The sequence below is a fragment of the Rhinoderma darwinii genome, chromosome 6 (genome assembly GCF_050947455.1).
Source record: "Rhinoderma darwinii isolate aRhiDar2 chromosome 6, aRhiDar2.hap1, whole genome shotgun sequence".
In the NCBI taxonomy this organism is placed as follows: Eukaryota; Metazoa; Chordata; class Amphibia; order Anura; family Rhinodermatidae; genus Rhinoderma; species Rhinoderma darwinii.
The window spans coordinates 75576601-75597042 of record NC_134692.1 but is presented as its reverse complement, the minus strand read 5'-3'; the positions used below and the strand labels follow the sequence as shown (position 1 = coordinate 75597042).

The window sequence follows — 20442 nt, the reverse complement described above, 5'->3', positions numbered from 1 at the left end:
TAGAGAGCTGGACTATCTAAACAGATACATTAGATAGAGAGCTGGACTATCTAAACAGATACATTAGATAGAGAGCTGGACTATCTAAACAGATACATTAGATAGAGAGCTGGACTATCTAAACAGATACATTAGATAGAGAGCTGGACTATCTAAACAGATACATTAGATAGAGAGCTGGACTATCTAAACAGATACATTAGATAGAGAGCTGGACTATCTAAACAGATACATTAGATAGAGAGCTGGAATTCAAGCTACAATATCGAAAAGAGTTTTGAATGAAAAAACAACTCACCAATCGCTTTCTTTACACTAAGAAGATAATCTTCTTTCATTTCACCTGACAACATGTAAATACTATCTGTGTAAACCTTTAAATGTTCCGGAACCAAACGTAAGACATTTTCTAGCCATGAATCTTCCATGGATGCTACATGTTCTGTGTCAATTCCATGGCTTATATAGTAATTGTACCTCTAATGTGAGAAAAGAAAAGGCAAATTAAGGTCTAGAAATGTAAAGATAGGCTGGATTCACACGAGCGTGTTGATTTTGCGCACGCAAAAACACGGCGTTTTGCCTGCGCAAAAGCCACTTAACAGCTGTGTGGCAGCAGCATATGATGCGCAGCTGCGTGCTTTTCGTGCAGCCGCCATTATTATGACACTCCATTTGGATGTTTGTAAACAGAAAAGCAAGTGGTACTTTTCTGTTTTCATTCATCCTTTTGACAGCTGTTGCGCGAATCACGCGCGTCCCACGGAAGTGCTTCCGTGCGGCATGCGTGGTTTTCACGCACCCATTGACTTCAATGGGTGCGTGATTCGCGCAAAACGCCCAAAGAACGGACATGTCGTGACTTTTTTTCAGCGGACTCACGCTGAGTAAAAATCACGGCCATGTCTGCACGGCCCCATAGACTAATATAGGTCCGTGCAACGCGCGTGCAAATCACGCGCGTTGCACGGACGTAATTCCCGTTCGTCTGAATAAAGCCTTAGTGTCACAATCAGATTGACAAAGACTAGATTAAGGCCTCATGCACACGAACGTGTTCGCTCCGTGATATACGGGGAGCCCGGCTCCCTGAACTGTGTTCGGTTCGTGTTATATGGACCGCATGTCGGCCGCATTTCCACGGACCGAACACAGGTAAAGGGAGTCCGGCTCCCTGAATTGTGTTCAGTTCGGGAAAAGCGGCCGACATGCGGTCCGTATATCACGGACTGAACGCGGTCGTGTGCATGAGGCCTATGTGTGTGGTTTTGGAGTTTGCATCTACAACTATACCCAACAATTCCTGCTCTCTGCATCCAGTTTCAGGTCTGACCCTCGGTGGCTTTACTGTGTTCTGGCATCTGCCACCAATTGGAAATCATTGTAGGAAACCAGACCAGCGAATTCCATTACAGTAAAGTCCAAACCACCTTGAAAACCACAACCACATATTCCTAGTCTAGCCTGTGAGTCTAAAAGTACCACAGAGAAGCCACAAACCAGTTCATAAATCTTCAAATATAAGTCAACATAAAAATGTACATTTATTAGCTTGTGATATCACAAATCCAGAGGTATTTGTGGCCATTTTTGACATTTAGCATTTTATTGTAATTGCAAAACTGCCTCCTTACCAGAATGTCTTTATCTAATGGCGATGTGCCAGAAGATGCGCTAACTTGATCAAACTGAAAAGGCTGCACTGTAGCACCATCATTTTTCCTGAAAAAGATAATATACACATCGCAACTCAATAGAAATAAAATCCGTCTGTTTTCACAGGCATATGTCTGAAGGCAATGAGCAAACAATAAGCTGCCACACAAATACCCATTTTAAGGCTGTGTTCACATCACGTTTTTGGCCTACGCTTAAAGTATTCACCGGGAAAAAGCTGCTGTGTGTATTAAATATAGGCTGTGACGGATTCCCTGTTCACATCACATTTGTGATGTCCATTTAATACATCAGGAGAGCTGCCGACGTACACGCTAAACGTGTCCATATTGCTCTATTAGCCCGACGTGGACCAAAAGAGCGTCCCTGCTGGTTTACATCAGCATACCATTTTTTTGAGGGATAAAATAGCGTCGTAGACTAAGATATTCCGTCCTGCTGGAGCCCCAAAAATATATATTCCACGTGGTATACGTTTTTTTAACATGGGTGTCTAACCCCTTGGTGACATGTCACGTACATGTACATGACAGCCGCCATGGGGAAGTATGGAGTGCGATTACGGGTTGAACGCGCTCCATACCGAGCGGTGCCAGCTGTATGTTACAGCTGACACCCCAGTGCAACAGGCGGAATCGAAGATCACTTTAATTCCACCCGTTTAACTACTGGTCAATAGCGACTGCAGCATTTAAGCCATTGAAACAAGGGGGCGGCCCCCTCTAATGTGCCATCTGACCCCCCCCCCCAAAACACAATCAGGGGGGGTGATGGTTGTTATGGCACCCTAGGGGCCCCCAGTTATGCCATCTTTGTACTCCTATGAAGCCCTGCCTCCAGTATAGTGACATGCAAGTGAACCAACGATCGCTGGTTTAAGTCCCCTAGGGGGACTAATATAAAAAGTAAAATACAGCTAAACAAAATTTTTGGTTTTTTAATGTACAAAAAAAATAAAAATATTAAAAGAAAAAAATAAACCCTTTTCGCATATATTCCCTAGAGTAATGTTAAAAAAAAAAGTTTACATAACTGCGTCCGTAAAAGTCAGAACTATTACAATATAATGTTATTTAACCCGCTCTGTGAACGCCGCAAAAAATATATATATATTAAAAACACCCAAATTGCTGTTTTTGGGTCACCATAGCACCCCCAAAAAAATGGAATAAAAAGTGATCAAAAAGTTGCATGTACCCCAAAAATGATACCAATAAAAACGACAGCTCGTCCCGCAAAAAAATAAGACATCACACCGCTAAATTGGCGGAAACATAAAGTAATGGGTCTCATAAAGTGGTGATACCAAATTATTTTGTTTTTTAACAAAAAGTTGTTTCTTTATAAAAGTACTAAAACATGAAGAAACTGGCTGGATGCCGTGGGGAGAGACTGTGTGAGGACGGAGCTCCGGAACCCATATCCGTTAAGTGGCTCAAACAGCAGTGATAAACGGATTAAAACGATTCTTCAGTTTTGCAACGTTCTTAGGAACCCTGATCAGCATCCAGATCATGACTAGAAGCAAGAAAATAGCTTCTAGTCCGCCGAAATTAACATCCTTCTTTGCACCCTCCACTTCACAAAATGGCGCTGAAATACGCCTCCGGCAGGACCTCCGGCTTACTACACAGGTGGTGAGCGCTTCTTCATTTACTAACTCCATAAATCATTTACTACCAGAGGACTTTGCAATAGTTTCTCAGAAATGCCCCACACCCCCCTTAACTGCTTCCCCAGATAAATTAACCTCTCCTTCATGACCTCTGCCATGCAGCAGCAATACGGCCTCACACAGGATTGCATCAGAATCTCCTGACTCCCCTGCTGAGATGAGAATCGTGCTGCAAGATCTCAGAGAGTCATTTCAGAATAACATTCACTCTGCTATATCATCTCTAAGATCTGATATCACCGACATAGGTGAGCGCACTGCACACTTGGAAGAAAAAAATGGAGGAATGTGTGGGGCACATAATCAGTGGGTGGATGCACAGGATGAAATAGAGGACGATATAGCCACCATAAAACGAAAGCTGGCAGATCTGGAGGATCGTTCCAGAAGGAACAACATCAGATTCCGCAACATACCTGAAACTGTTACTGACGCTCAATTGTCAGAATTTCTCACTGATCTGTTTGTGGCTCTAATTCCTGATATAGTTCACAGAAACCCAAAACCTAAATCTATCCCAGCGAGCGTGCCTAGAGATGTCTTGGCGCGTATTCACCTCTATCACTTTAAGTTTACTGCATCTACCGAGATTCTAAGAGATAATAAAATCTTCTACAAATGGGGTTATCCTGTAAAACTAATATTAACGAGGAATGGATTTACTCACGCCATTTCCAATCCTAAAGATTCTGCTTTACTGCTCCAGAAATGGTCCCTATCTAATCCACAAGATGGCGACAAATCCCCATCCAGGAAAAAAACTCCAACTCTCGCTCAAGAATGGTCTTCTGTAGACCAAAAAGCCCATTCTTCGGAGGACACTTGACGCTTCTCTTTTCATATCTAAAAAATATTCAGGTGCTATGTGATACTCTATGATACCCCAAAATATCATGACTGTTCACCCGTATGTTTTCCACTACATGCGAAGTTCATCGTGACTTTGAAATCCACATGATGATCTTATGTTTTTCACTCTCCTCATATGGGTTCTGAGGGGAACCGGTCTCTACATGTCCTTTCCTTATACCCGATGGTCACTCTCCTCACCAGGACGTTCACGTACGGTTCGTATGGAACCAGGACTGTAAGTGATTGTACAGTACATTTAATGCTTTTTTTTATGTTATCTGTTATGTTACTACTTTTTATTTTTTGTGCGGATTGCTAGAACTTTGCTATACTAGGTCTGTCTTATGTGAGCTGAGCATACTTCCCATAAATGACACATTTATTGGTATTAATCTTGTAGTGACCATGTTTATTTTCCACAATGGTACTCCATATTAGCTTTCTCAATGTAAAGAGGTTAAACAGCCCCTTCAAACGCTCCCTTTTATGGAAGGAAGCTCGAAAACAAAATTGTGATCTATTCTGTATTCAGGAAACCCACTTAAAGGGGTTGTCCAGGAATAAATTTTATTTAAATTTTAACTTAGACATATTTAATAACATTACTAATATAGTGTCTACTTACCTGTGCCAGGGTAAATTTTTTATTTCCTGTGACGTACCGTGTCTTTGCTCAGGCAGCACTTCCGGCTGAGAAAGGCACGCACGTCATCAACTACATTTACAGGCAGTGGGCCGGGCGGAAGTTTCATGAGCTCTTCAGAGCTCCACCTCCTCTGGTCCCGCCACCTGTAGACCTAGTTGATGACGCACCGTGTCTTTACACAGCAGGAAGTGCAGGCTGAGCAAAGACACAGAGCGTCATCAATCATAGTACACATCCCCTCCTCCTCCTGTCTCATCGTCCACGCCTCCTCCTTCTTCACTCTTGGAGGAGCTGAATCCCTAATTCCCGGCCACAGCGTTGCCAAAGCTGTGGCCGGGGATTCCGCTCCAGAAGAAGTCCCTACCTTCACTGTCCATTTATGGACACAGTGACATCAGGGACTTCTGAAGGGAATCCCCACTGCTGTGGTCAGAGATTCTGGTTCAGGAGAAGTCCCTCACTTCACTGTCCATATATGGACAGTGTAGTGAGGGACTTCTGGAACTGTCCCCTACAGGAAAGGAGGTGACTATGTACAAGGGGGCCGTGTGGCATTACCTACAGGGGGGCCGTGTGGCATTATCTACAGGGGGGCCGTGTGGCATTACCTACAGGGGGGCCGTGTGGCATTACCTACAGGGTGGCCGTGTGGCATTACCTACAGGGGGGCTGTGTGGCATTACATACAGGGGGCTATGTAGCATTGCTTACAGCGGGGCTGTGTGGAATTGCTTCACTGTAAGACCCTGTTCACAATGAGTTTTTTTGCAGGCTGGAATTTTGAGGCAGATTTTGATCTGCCTGCACACCGTTTGCCACGTTTTTCACTGCGTTTTTTGCCCGCGACCATTGAGCGCCGCGGGCAAAAACGCAGCAAAAAACGCTTTCTCTGCCTCCCATTGATGTCAATGGGAGGTGAGAGGAGTAAACGCCCGAATATAGGGCATGTCGCTTCTTTTTCCCGCGAGACGGTTTTACCGCTCGCTGAAAAAAACGCCTCCGCCTCCTATTGGAATCAATTGGAGGCATTTTCGGACGTTTTTTGACACGTTTTGACGTGGAAGCCGCGTCGGAAAACGCACCAAAAAATGGCTGCAAACGCCTCCTATTGATTTCAATGGGAGAAGGAAGAAGCGACATGCCCCATCTTCGGGCGTTTACATCTCTGACCTCCCATTGACATCAATGGGAGGCAGAGAAAGCGTTTTTCGGTGCGTTTTTGCCTGCACACTCAATGGCCGCGGACAAAAAACGCGGCAAGCGACGTGCAGGCAGGTCAAAATCTGCCTCAAAATTCAAGACAAAATTTTGAGGCAGAATTTTTTGCCAGCAAAAAACTCAATGTGAACAGGGCATAATACAGGATCTCTTGGAACAGATCCAGCAGCAGGTGAGGAAAATTTCGGGGATTCGCCAATTTTTACAGACAGTTTATTCCAAACTTCTCCTCACTGATATCTCCTATCTTTAACCTCACTAAGTAGGGCATGAATGCCAAGGTGTGGACTCCTGAGGCAGAGTCCGCATTCAATAGCCTGAAGATTGCCTTCATGTCAGCCACTATCCTCCATTATGCAGATGTTTCTCTACAGTTCTCGTTGGAGGTGGACGCATCCTCTGTCGGTGCACTCCTGTTTCAGAGAGATTCCATGGGCAAGTCAAGGGTATGTGGATATTTCTCTAAGCTCTTCTCTTCCGCAGAACGCAACTACTCGATTGGGGATCGGGAGTTACTGGCCATCAAATTGGCCCTGGAGGAGTGGAGACCTCTACTAGAGGGCGCAGCTCATCCCATTCTGATTTTTACGGACCACAAGACCCTCACCTATCTTCAGACGGACCAATGGCTGAACCCTCGTCAGGCCAGGTGGTCGCTGTTCTTTACCAGGTTCCAGTTTGAGCTCCATTATCGCCCGGCCGACAAGAATGTGAGGGCCGATGCCTTGTCCAGGTCTTTCGAGACAGAAGAGACCCTGGAAATACCACAGAACATTATTGATCCCTCTTGCATTGTCTCTGTCAATCCCCTGCAAGTTGGGGACATTCCTCCATGGAGGACTTTTGTGCGCCTGGCTGACCAAGGGAGAATCCTCCGCTGGGGACACTCTTCTAGACTGGCAAGTCACGCGGGAACCCGTAAGACCCGGGATCTGATTGCCCGTTATTTCTGGTGGCCCACGCTGCCCAAGGACATTATGGACTTTATCACTGATCTGCCTCGGCCTACCATCCTACATTTTGTACGTTTTCTTCCAAACTCCTATTGTTTTACTGTTAAACAAGTTTTGATATTATACTGACGTATAACTCATACTCTGTATATTTTCATATTGTGATTGTATATCTTGAAAAAAAATTTGAATAAAAATCAATGTTCAAAACAAACCAAAAAACATGAAGAAACTATATACATTTGGTATCTCCATAATCGAATCAACCCGTAGAATAAAGTTAACATGTCACTTTTACTGCACGATATACGTAAATACAAGACCCAAAAAACAAAGGTGGATTCGCAGTTTTTTTCCCATTCCACCCCACAAAGAATTATTTTTCAGTTTCTCAGTACATTATATGGCACATGAAATAATGCCCTCATACAGCTATGTCAACGGAAAAATATAAAAGTTATGGCTTTTGGAAGGCGGGGAGAAAAAACGAAAATGAAAATCTCAAAAATGGCTGCGTCTCCAAGGGGCTAATATTTAGGTATGCCACTGTATGGCATTAGTCACAGCCATCCATTTAACAGATACATCAGGAGCTTTACCAATAGCCTTTCATGACGTATTCGTTAAACGGATATCATTATACTATTGTTGACGGATCCATTAAACGGATACCTAACAGTGGCATCTATCACCCATAGACTATAATGGTATCTGTTTAACAGATATGTCATGAACTTTCATGACCCTACGTGCTTTCGCAGCTTAGATACGTACAGGCGTGGGATCGTAAATTAGGGTTTCATATACAGGATGAGGATTGGTATAAAAAATTTTTGCTTACACATAAACTGCCCTCAGCTTGCTGTGCTCAGGAAAATAATTTTAAGATTCTTACCCGCTGGTACCGTTACCCGGTCTTGCTACACAGAGCCTTTCCTTCCATGTCTGATCAATGTTGGCAATGCCTTTCTGCTTTGGGAACCATGCTACACATATGGTGGGAATGTCCCAATTTGTCTCCATTTTGGACTAACATATTCAAACTATATCATGTAATGTTTGACTCTCAAATGCCTATTGAACCTGCTATTGGACTATTATCCCTTTTGCCAGGTAATGTCACAGCTCTGAAAAAAGGTATCTTCAGACATTTTCTTACTGCAGCCAGGTGTGTGATTCCTAGAAACTGGAAATCTACGGGATGCCCTTCTCTTCGTGAATGGGTAACCGAGTTGAATCATATCATGAGAATGGAGAGTTTCCTGGCAGGGGACAATGGAAAACAAGATAGATTCCTAACTACCTGGAAGAGTTGAATTCTGTTTACAGAGAGTGATGCTCTCTCCCGTTGGCTGGAAGATCACACTTGAATCTCTTTGGCCAGTGGCGCATCTTGGGTCGCTGACATCCCTCTTCACCTTTCTCGCTTTCCTTCCTTCTCCGCTCCCCCTGTATATTTGCATTTCCATTTTATGATTCATATGCTAATGTAAACTTTTTGTTTCTGCCATTATACAGTGAAGGAAATAAGTATTTGATCCCTTGCTGATTTTGTAAGTTTGCCCACTGTCAAAGTCATGAACAGTCTAGAATTTTTAGGCTAGGTTAATTTTACCAGTGAGAGATAGATTATATAAAAAAAAAAAAAGAAAATCACATAGTCAAAATTCTATATATTTATTTGCATTGTGCACAGAGAAATAAGTATTTGATCCCCTACCAACCATTAAGAGTTCAGCCTCCTCCAGACCAGTTACACGCTCCAAATCAACTTGGTGCCTGCATTAAAGACAGCTGTCTTAAATGGTCACCTGTATAAAAAGACTCCTGTCCACAGACTCAATTAATCAGTCTGACTCTAACTTCTACAACATGGGCAAGACCAAAGAGCTTTCTAAGGATGTCAGGGACAAGATCATAGACCTGCACAAGGCTGGAATGGGCTACAAAACCATAAGTAAGACGCTGGGTGAGAAGGAGACAACTGTTGGTGCAATAGTAAGAAAATGGAAGACATACAAAATGACTGTCAATCGACATCGATCTGGGGCTCCATGCAAAATCTCACCTCGTGGGGTATCCTTGATCCTGAGGAAGGTGAGAGCTCAGCCGAAAACTACACGGGGGGAACTTGTTAATGATCTCAAGGCAGCTGGGACCACAGTCACCAAGAAGACCATTGGTAACACATTACGCCGTAATGGATTAAAATCCTGCAGTGCCCGCAAGGTCCCCCTGCTCAAGAAGGCACATGTACAGGCCCGTCTGAAGTTTGCAAATGAACATCTGGATGATTCTGAGAGTGATTGGGAGAAGGTGCTGTGGTCAGATGAGACTAAAATTGAGCTCTTTGGCATTAACTCAACTCGCCGTGTTTGGAGGAAGAGAAATGCTGCCTATGACCCAAAGAACACCGTCCCCACTGTCAAGCATGGAGGTGGAAACATTATGTTTTGGGGGTGTTTCTCTGCTAAGGGCACAGGACTACTTCACCGCATCAATGGGAGAATGGATGGAGCCATGTACCATCAAATCCTGAGTGACAACCTCCTTCCCTCCACCAGGACATTAAAAATGGCTCGAAGCTGGGTCTTCCAGCACGACAATGACCCGAAACCTACAGCCAAGGCAACAAAGAAGTGACTCAAAAAGAAGCACATTAAGGTCATGGAGTGGCCTAGCCAGTCTCCAGACCTTAATCCCATCGAAAACTTATGGAGGGAGCTGAAGATCCGAGTTGCCAAGCGACAGCCTCGAAATCTTAATGATTTACAGATGATCTGCAAAGAGGAGTGGGCCAAAATTCCATCTAACGTGTGCAAACCTCATCATCAACTACAAAAAACGTCTGACTGCTGTGCTTGCCAACAAGGGTTTTGCCACCAAGTATTAAGTCTTGTTTGCCAAAGGGATCAAATACTTATTTCTCTGTGCACAATGCAAATAAATATATATAATTTTGACAATGTGATTTTCTTTTTTTTTTTTTAAATATAATCTATCTCTCACAGGTAAAATTAACCTAGCCTAAAAATTCTATACTGTTCATGTCTTTGACAGTGGGCAAACTTACAAAATCAGCAAGGGATCAAATACTTATTTCCTTCACTGTATATACTCTATTTGTATTGCATTTGTATTGTAGTAAACGGAGTTAATTTGATGTGGTTCAGTTAAACTGCCACTTGTTTTATGTGCAATTACATTGCTATTGTATATTTGTACTGAAAATCTAATGAACTTTGATAAAGAAAAAAAAACTTTCATGACCCTAGTTCACAACATATCTGTTTAACAGATACCATTTAAGTTTATGGTGACGGATGCCACTGTTAGGCATTCGTCCCAGCCTGTATACATCGGGAGCTTTTTGCCGACGTATACGTTAAATGCAAAAAACGAAATGTAAACATAGCCTTACAGGGGCATCCGTCACCACAGACTTAAATAGTATCTATTAAACGGATACGTTATGGACTGGGGTCATGAAACATCACGCCATATCTATTAAACAGTCTATGGGTGACGGATGCCACTACTAGGCATCTGTATAACGTATCCTTCACCCATAGACTATAATGGTATCCATTTAACAGATACGTCATGAAAGCTATCGAAAAGCCCATGACGTATACGTTAAACGTATACCAGTGACGTATGCCACAGAGTACAAGAAACATATGGTATCACAGCACTGGATTAGTCAAATAGAATGGGTACAAGCCTCAATAGGACTTGGTCCAAAATCTCTTAATGAAATCCAAAAAGAGAAACCAGGCAGCACAACCAAAATATAAGGGAATTTTATTCACCCATACGTGTGACGTTTCAGCCTAATAGGGCCTTTCCCAAGCATGTGTCATTAGTCGCCTATATGTTCCGATGTTAAAAAAAAAATTATACTGTGCAAAACACGTTTTTCTGCAGGATCCAGCAAAAAAGAAAAAAAGAGAAGCCTGCTACGCTATTCCAACCTTAAAAAAAAAACGTCTTTTGGCCTACGTCGGACTAATGGAGCCCTATTGACACGCATACTGTGTGCGTCGGAACCTTTCCCGAATTACACGCTAAAAAGACAAACGTGATGTCAACAGGCCTAAAACATGAAACATATTACAACAGGCCTAACACATGGGTGGCGTTCAAAGGGATTGTCTCCTCACAGACAACCACGTTCATGTGGGAGCCGGCTCCCAACAAACCTCAGTCAGCCGGACATTTTCTAGTATTACATGGAGGCCATTTAGATGAATCTATAAAAGCAGCTCTCCGTGCTGACCCATAGAGGAGGGTATTGAGCCCCTTATGACCTCCACACAGAGCATATGGATGGGTTTGTCTTCATGAGACATCCCTTTTAATGAAAACACTTTTTGTGCCTACCTCAACAATTTTAAAAAATGCATTGGGACAAAATGCACCAATTTTCTTATAGCCGTGTGCCACTTTTTGGCATAAACTACTGGTGTCCACTCATAAGATTACCCATAAAATAAAGGTGCAAGGAATATTGCTATGTTTTAAAGATATTTAAATAACATAATAAAAAAAAAAAATTCTTACCAGTCATTGAAGCCGAGTCTAAACTAGGGCAGCACAAATTTGAAATGCTATTATACTTTGAATCATTCCTGTAATAATTCAATCATACGTGGAGGTATTGTTTTTCAGAATGAATAACTTACATTATTATGTCTACAAGGGAACTTCTAAACTGCTCACGATCTCTCTTTGGGTGGGAATAACTGCTTCTCATATTTAAAGAAAGTGATAAATCATCATATTTTGGAGCTCTATGACTGGGAAAGCTAGAGTCCAAGAGTTTGTTTCTTTTGTGTTTTGGGCTGACAAGAGAACCTGAAATGTAAAAGAAAATGAATGTTTGACACTTCTTAATTCATTAAAAAAGTAAATAACCCGGTTTTCAAATTTCAATCTCAGTCTCTAAGTAAATCAGTCATAAATTGTAAGTCAATAAAAAAAAATCTATCAAAAGCTTTGAAACCCTTTTAGACATTGAACTTAAAATAAAACAATTAGGGGTGTCACGATACCAGAATTTGGACTTCGATACCGATACTTCGTGTAGTATTGCGATACTCGACACCAAAACGATACTTTGCCAACAATAATAATTTTAAAAAAATAAGTTCTCCCATTTTCTGATGTGAGGCATGTGGCGCGATGAATTTTGAACCTCCCTGTGCCTCACATTAATAGTAATTAACCCCATCATGTTCCAATGGACAACATTGGGTCCATGTGGGAGGTACATGATGGGGTTAATTACTATTAATGTGAGGCACATGGAGGTTCAAAATTCATAATACCTCGTGCCTCACATTAATAAGTGAAAGAAAGCAGTTTTTATTTTATCTTATAACAGCGTAAACATAATAAATGACGCTATAAATTTGTTATTATGGTCACAACGATACCGAATGTGTATATTTTATGTATTGAGACTTATTTTAATGTTTATTGTAAAATATGTGTGTATTTTTTATTTTATTTTACATTACTTTATTTTTTGAAACTTTTTTATTTTTAAACTTTAATGTTTTGGCATATATCTATATACTGATAGTACACAGGCAGTTGTTAGGACATACCTCAGTATGTCCTAACAGGAAATATGGTCAGACAGCCATGGGGTCCTTCAATGGACCCTGGGCTGTCTGCCCATATATGGTATGTCCCTCAATCGTGTCACAGGGATTCCCTGTGACGCAATCCGAAGGGCATCCCCTTCTCATTTACCCCTTGAATGCTGTGGTCAGCTTTGATCGCAGCATTCAGTAGAATTTGGCGGAGATGAGAGGTTTCCCTGATCTCCGCCATTAGAGCGGGGCTGCAGCTGTGTAATACAGCCATTGCCCCGCTCCTGACAATAAGTGAAGTGTGCGCGCGCGGTCAGTATGTGGTGATGCGGCCGGCGCTGCACTAATGAGCAGTGGCGCAGGCACTGAAGACACAACATGGGAGTGTTTTGCAGTGCGCCCGCCATGTTCTCTGTCTTCAGTGCCGACAATCATTAGTGCAGCGCCAGCCTCATCACCTCATGCTGACCGCGTGCACGCACTCAGGAGCGGGGCAATGGCTGTATTACACAGCCGCAGCCCCACTCTAACAACATTCATGTGCTACTATACTAAGCTGTGCGGCCGCAAAGCTTAGTATCGAAATACATGAGTTAACGTTATTGAACCATTTGAGGGTGCACGGTATCTAAATAGTATCGAAGTTTCGATGCATCGTGCAACCCTAAAAACAATATGTAGTAATCTCCTTAGCTCCCCCTATGAGTGCAAACAGTCATAGGAAAAGGAAAAAGCAAGGCTGATGAGGTGCTGCCGGTAGTGCTACTAGTCGGTGTAGCGGGAGTATTCAAAATATAAAATAATATTTTATTGGTGTACAGCTATTTAAGATCCTAGCCAAGAGATAATAGTAGTCCAGTGCAGAAACGCATGGCTGTACACCAATGAAATACAATTTTGTAGCCATTTCCAAGTCTCCTACTATGCCTAACAATAGAACTACCGGCAGCGCCCCAGCAGCCTTGCATTTTCCTGTGCCTGTTTGCAAGCGGCCCAAGGTGCATCCTGCAGGAGGAGCAGCAATCGGCCCTTCCTATATTGTTATTTGCTTCTCACTTTGCTGTGCTTGGCATTAGCCACCAAGACAAGCAAGCTCCAATCTGTCGTCTGTGCTTTCCTCCTTCTGTCATTCAGCATTTTTATGGTATGAAGCGCCAGTGTGTTTTTTCTCCTATCCAGATTAGTGGTGAGCGCAGATGACAGACTTTTTTTTAATTTAATTCTATGTCTATGCGGGGCATTTAGAAAAACAGACCTATGTTGGATATAAAGATATGCTGTAAAATGTATCCACACAAAATGTTGGATCTAAAAACGACATGGAGCTTGAGGGTAGACATTTACTTTAAACTGATGTAAATGCTTAATGGTCCATAGCAAAATTCCTAAACTTCTGTCCCTACATTAGTAGATTTGTCAACCCTTTCCCACTCAAGTCCAATTATGCACATTTTTTGTTTAACTCGTTCTACCAAATATCTAATAGTGCATTGGACTTACAAAATCATATCAGGTTTTGTTTTGAGGAAGCTGTCCAAATGGAGAACTCTGGATTATAGTAAATAAGAAAAGTAACAATGGCGACATGAAGAAAACTGGGGAGTGCAATAATGTGTCCATAACCACTAACTGGTAAAATAATGAGAGCAGACAATTAATTTGTAACCACTTTGACATTTGTTCTCACAAAGTCCAACATTATGTTTCTCCAGGATCACTCTACAATTCAATGCTCTTGATCTTGCTATATATTTTTTTTTTTCACTAATAATGTGAAACCATTTAACATTTTACAGTAAGTTTGTAGTTTTCTATATAGACTGCTTTAGCATATAAATCAAAGGACACATACAAGTAGTGCAACAAAAACATTATTTTACAAAGTTTGGTTTCTTTTGGGGAACTTACTTTGTGAAAAATTGTGAAGATCATGGACATCTTTTGATTCATCTTCCTTTTCTTCCGTCAGAAGAAAAGACGGTGGGGCCTTTCTCCACTCGGGCTTAGAACTAACCTAAAAAAGTAGATTATTTTTACTCCAGTGTCCTGCCTTTTCCTAGTCCTTAGCTTTACAACTGTTGTTTCCTAAAGTTCATCCATTAAGCTCAAGGACATATCACTCTTAAAGAGGCTCTGTCACCACATTATAAGTGCCCTATCTCCTACATAGGGAGATCGGCGCTATAATGTAGGTGACAGCAGTGCTTTTTATTTAAAAAACTATCTATTTTTACCACTTTATTAGCGATTTTAGATTTATGCTAATGAGTTGATTAATGCCCAAGTGGGCATGTTTTTACTTTAGACCAAGTGGGCGTTGTACAGGGGAGTGTATGACGCTGACCAATCAGCATCATGCATTCCTCTCCATTCATTTACTCAGCGCATAGGGATCCTGCTAGATCCTTATGTGCTGTCTTATACTAACACAGTAACGACACTGAAGTGTTTAGACAGTGAATAGACATTCCACGGGATGTCTATTCACAATCTCTGCACTTCATTACGGTTTCTAGGGTAGTTACAGCAGAGGAAGCGTGATCTCGTTGTAACCTGTCATTTACAGCGAGATCTCGCAAGATCACGCTTCCTCTGCTGTAACTACCACAGACAGAGTAACGAAGTGCAGGGATTGTGAATAGACATCCCGTGGAATGTCTATTCACTGTCTAAACACTTCAGTATTGTTAATGTGTTAGTATAAGACAGCACATAAGGATTTAGCAGGATCCCAATGCTGAGTAAATGAATGGAGAGGAGTGCATGATGCTGATTGGTCAGCGTCATGCACTCCCCTGTACAATGCCCACTTGGTCTAAAGTAAAAATACGCAACTCATTAGCATAAATCTTAAATCGCTAATAAAGTGGTAAAAATAGATCTTTTTTTAAAATAAAAAGCACTGCTATCACCTACATTATAGCGCCGAACTCCTTATGTAGGAGACAGGGCACTTATAATGTGGTGACAGAGCCTCTTTAAGGGTGAATTTTCACGTTGTGGAATTGCTGTGGATTTTCAATGTGAATGCCGAAAAGGAAATCTGCAGAAATAAACAGTACAATACATGTGGACGGGGTTTTAATACGGCCATCCACATGTAGTAGAAAAACTCTGCCTACAATTGTGTGTATGCTGCAGATTTTCTAATCCACAGAATGTCAATGGATATGAATGGATTTCACCATTTGCAATGCATGAGAAGAAATCCACATCTAAAAATGTGCATGTAACACATCCAGGATTTGTTGCAGATTTTCTTCAAATTCTAGAACGGTAAAAGTCTGCAGCATGTGGACAGCCCAACACCGCCATCAAATTAAAGTGTAGATGTACTGGCTGCGGTAGCCGTGGTGTTGTAAAGGTTTATTCAGCAATTTTAAAATAGAGTGAATATAGCAGTAATTCAGTGTTTGCATATCTACAGTATATTAGCACCCGCTCGGTGCTGCTGCATTTTGGAGTTTGTTTGCTTATGTATAGCAGCCAATATGACAGATTTGTGAGTGGTTTAATATATACAAACATTACAGTTATCCATGTGGAATCCCCATATAAAGAAAACCGGTCACTGTATTTGCCCCTATAAAACAATTGGACTTATAGGATTCTTCCACATATGTACACAGAATGTAAAAGCTGAGTTTATAAATTAATAAATTAGAAAATGCCTAAACCATTCAGATAAAAGAAGTATCAAACATGTCATGCAAAAAAAACAAAAACAAATACATCATAGGACAAAAAATAGGTAGTAATGGCAAAATTGCAATATTACCTCAGAAAGCTGTGGTAAAAATCTCAAAGAAGTCTTCGGAAATCTTCCTTTCTTGTGGGATTCAGACTGTTGAAATGATAGTATTATTATCATTCTGTTTTTACATAAAGCCAAAATGTTCTGGAGAAACATACAAACATAAAGACTTTTATGGAACAAGCGCAGTGAGGGTATGTGCACACGCTTAACCAAAAACGTCAAGCGAAAACTGCTCCAGATTTTCAGCCGTTTTTTTTTAGCAACTCGCATATTTCACAGCATTTTTTACGGCCGTTTTTGGAGCTGTTTTTCTATAGAGTCTATGAAAAACGGCTCCAAAAAACGGCTGAAGAAGTGACATGCACTTCTTTTTCACGGCCGTTTATTTACGCGGCCAGTTTTAAAAACGGCCTGTGGGAACAGAACGCCGTTTTTCCCATTGAAATCAATGGGCAGATGTTTGGAGGCGTTCTGCTTCCGATTTTTCAGCCATTTTTCGGGACGTTTACCGCCCGAAAAACGTCTGAAAACACTCCATGTGAACATACCCTCACAGAAAAAGAGCTTTTCTTTGACCATGAACCAGTCCTATAAGAATACAAAACTATTGAAGAGGTTGTATCATCAGAAACAACCCCTTTCAGAATGCAGCTGATGCGGGATTCAGCTGATCACTGCCAGGGAAAGCCTTATCTGGCCAAACATTTCATATTAGACATATTACAAATGCAGTATTACATGTTGGCCATTAAAATGAATGGCCGTTTATTTAAAAGATGGACGGCTCTAGTCCACCATTAAAGGAGCTTCTCTTAACAGGCTCTGGATCATAGAGGGAGTTCTGAGGAAACTCTAAGAGACCCGCCTCTATGACGTCCCTATGCCCTACATAAGACAACTCCTTTAATGTTTGTATTTCTGCATATAAAACTAAGGGGGAATTTATTAAAGGGTTTTTCCCATCAGGGACATTTATGACATATTCACAGGATATGCCATAAATGTCAGATAGATGCGGGTCCCAACTCTGGGATCCGCATCTATCTTTAGAACGGGGCTCCCTAAACCACGTTCTAGCTTTCTGTGTTCCCACTGACGCTTGTGATTTCCGACCATATAAGAAGAAAACAGCGTAGCTCACTGAGCTACGCTGTTTCCGCAAGTCCCATAGAAGTGAATGGCAGGTACGGAAACAGTTTGCATGGTCGGACATCACAAGCGCCAGCAGGAACACTTAAACCCCATTCTAGAGATAGGTGCGGGTCCCAGAGTTGGGACCCGCATCTATCTGACATTTATGGCATATCCTGTGGATATGCCATAAATGCCATTAAAGGGAAAACCCCTTTAAGACTGGCGTTTCATATGGCAGTCTTAATGCTGGAGTAAGGCTTCATTCACGTGTGCGTTAGGGCATCCGTTTTAGCGGATCCGTTGAAATAAAATAAAAAATGACAGACTGAATGCAACTGAAGGTAAAATATGTTTTGTTTTTTTTTACAGATCAGTTTACCGGATCCATAAAAAGAAAACGGACTCAGTTTTTCATCAGTTATACTCCATTTATAACGGATCCGTTTTTTAACTTTGCATCTTTCTTGCTTCATTTTTAGTCTGCACATGTTCATAAAAAAACAGATGTTAAACGTAATGCATACCTGATACAAACGGATGGCATATGACTTTGCATACGTCATCCATTGACTTCAATGTTATAAAAATAAATGGAAAGGTCCTTTCAGTTAGGTTTCCGTCATTTTTAATGGAAACAATAGCGCAGTAGACTACGCTATTCCTTCAGTCAAAAAAATCGGAAACCTGACGGAACGGAAATCAATGTTTTTTTTTACTGAAATGTTTACTTCCATCCTTGTGGTCCTCTGACGGATCCGCTAGTACGGAAGGCAGAACGCAGATGTGAAAGAAGCCTAAGAGGCGACTAATTATTATTTTTTTATCTTGTTTGTGTGTGTCTGTAGGGGTTTTGGATTCTTCCTGGAGGAAGGGGTTGGTGGGGGGGAATGGGTAAGGTTAAAATGGTTTTAGGGTCGTATGTCCTATAATTGATTGCAAAGGGACGGCCACGGGTGGGCCGGCTTCCAAGCCAGGGAAGATGAGGAGGAGCTGTTAAAAGTAGTCAGAAGCATGAATTAATACAATGGATATCTATAACTAGAGGGGAGGGGAGCAGTATCATAACTCCCAACCGTCCCGGATTCAGCGGGACAGTCATGGATTTTGGGTGTTGTCCCGCTGTCCTGGGAGGCCAGTGGTATGTCCCGTGTCAACTGTATCTGGGTCCTAAGGACGCAGATACAAAGTTACATAGTTAATAAGGTTGAAAAAAGACACTGGTCCATCAAGTACTACCTGCAATCCTACTATGTTAATCCAAAAGGTAGGAAAAAACGCCATGAGGTTGATGCCAACTGCCCCATTAGGGGAAAAACTCCTTCCTTACTCCAAATATGGCAATCAGAATAAATCCCTGGATCAATGTCCTCTCTCCAGAATCTAGTACTCATTACCTGTAATATTATATTTTTCAATAAAGGCATCAAGGCCCTTCTTGAACTTGTTCAAAGAATCAACCATCATAACATCCTGTGACAGAGAGTTCCATAGTCTCACTGCTCCCACAGTAAAGAATCCCCATCTGTGATGGTGGTGAAACCTTTTTTCCTCTAGATGTAGAGGATGCCCCCTTGTCCTTGTTACAGGCTTAGGTGTAAAAATATCATTCGAAAGATCTCGGTACTGTCCAATTACAGTTGAATGCAATGCTGAAGCAGGGAACTGTTCCTTCCCTGCTTCAGCATTCACTGTGTGAAGCGTCTGTGAGCCGCTCGGCATAGACAGGTGCGATGCAGTGACGTCATCGCGCTGGTCTACATCGAGTCACTCATGGCTCAGAGCGGAGGAGCAGAGAGATCTCCTCCACTCATCGTGGGAACGGGCTAGGCAAGTATTTTTTGTATTATTTTTTATTAGGCACTAATGGAGCATTATACTGTAAGGGGGAATTATACTGTATGGGGCAGCTAAAGGGGCATTATACTGTATGGGGCAGTTGTAGGGACATTATACTGCATTGGGCTGCTGTATGGGGCAGTACAGGAGCATTACACTGTATGGGCCGCTGTGGGGGCTTTACACTGTATTAGAGCAGCCATGGGGGGGAATTATACTGTATGTGGCAGCTATGGGGAATTACACTGTTTGGGGGAATTTGTGTGGGCATTATACTGTATGAGAGCAGCTATGGAGGCATTATACTGCATGGGGCATCTGTGGGGCATTATACTGTATGGGGCATTATATTGTATGGGGCAGCTATGGAGGCATTATGCTGTATGGAACAGCTATGGGGCATTATACTGTATGGGGGAATTTGTGCGGGCATTATACTGTATGGGGGCATCTGAGTTGTTTTCATGCTGTATGGATGAATCTATGGCGGCATTATAATGTATGAAGGATGCTATGGGGCATTATACTTTGTGGGGGAAGCCATTTAGCATTATACTGTGTGGGAGGCACTATGAGGGCATTATACTGTGGGGAGGCACTACAGGAGCAGGATACTGTGTGGACCAAACTAGGTGTGTATGGGCAGGGATTGGGTGGGGTTAGAGGTGTGGCTTAACATGGAAAAAGAGGTTGTCCTTCTTTACGATACTTGAAAGTTGGGAGGTATGATGATAGTATAACTAAAGAGGATTCTGCCTCCCGTGAGGCTGGATTATAGATTATGGAGAATGATATATTCAAAGGTCCTCCCATGGCAATAAACCGTATATGATGGAGAGCTGGTGCAAGAATGCATACTCCAAACAGCGAAAGGCGATTAAAGACACCTTGAAAGTGCTCCCATTCTAGTAGAAAGCTCCGTACTATAGGCAGTAGGTGTACAACTGCATGGTGGGCCAAGCCGCCACTCCTGATTAAGAGGTGGAGGGAGTGGCTCCCCCCACCCTGGTGAGCGGCAGATGGCACTTATATATTGTGGGAATGGGGCTAGATAACTACTTTATTATTGTTTTTTATTAGGCACTATGGGGGGC

The 20442-nt window shown here is 42.1% G+C and overlaps 1 protein-coding gene across 1 annotated transcript in view; it reads right to left on the bottom strand.

Moving 5' to 3' along the window:
• DNAH7 (dynein axonemal heavy chain 7) overlaps window positions 1-20442 on the bottom strand; it is a 533102-nt gene that overhangs the window by 500688 nt on the left and 11972 nt on the right. Inside the window, exons 2-6 of the mRNA XM_075829965.1 lie at window positions 16400-16465; window positions 14530-14635; window positions 11707-11878; window positions 1635-1722; window positions 299-479 (exon numbers count right to left, since the gene is read on the bottom strand). Of these exons, the coding sequence (XP_075686080.1) occupies window positions 299-479; window positions 1635-1722; window positions 11707-11878; window positions 14530-14635; window positions 16400-16465 (613 nt within the window). The remainder of the gene's footprint in view (window positions 1-298; window positions 480-1634; window positions 1723-11706; window positions 11879-14529; window positions 14636-16399; window positions 16466-20442) is intronic.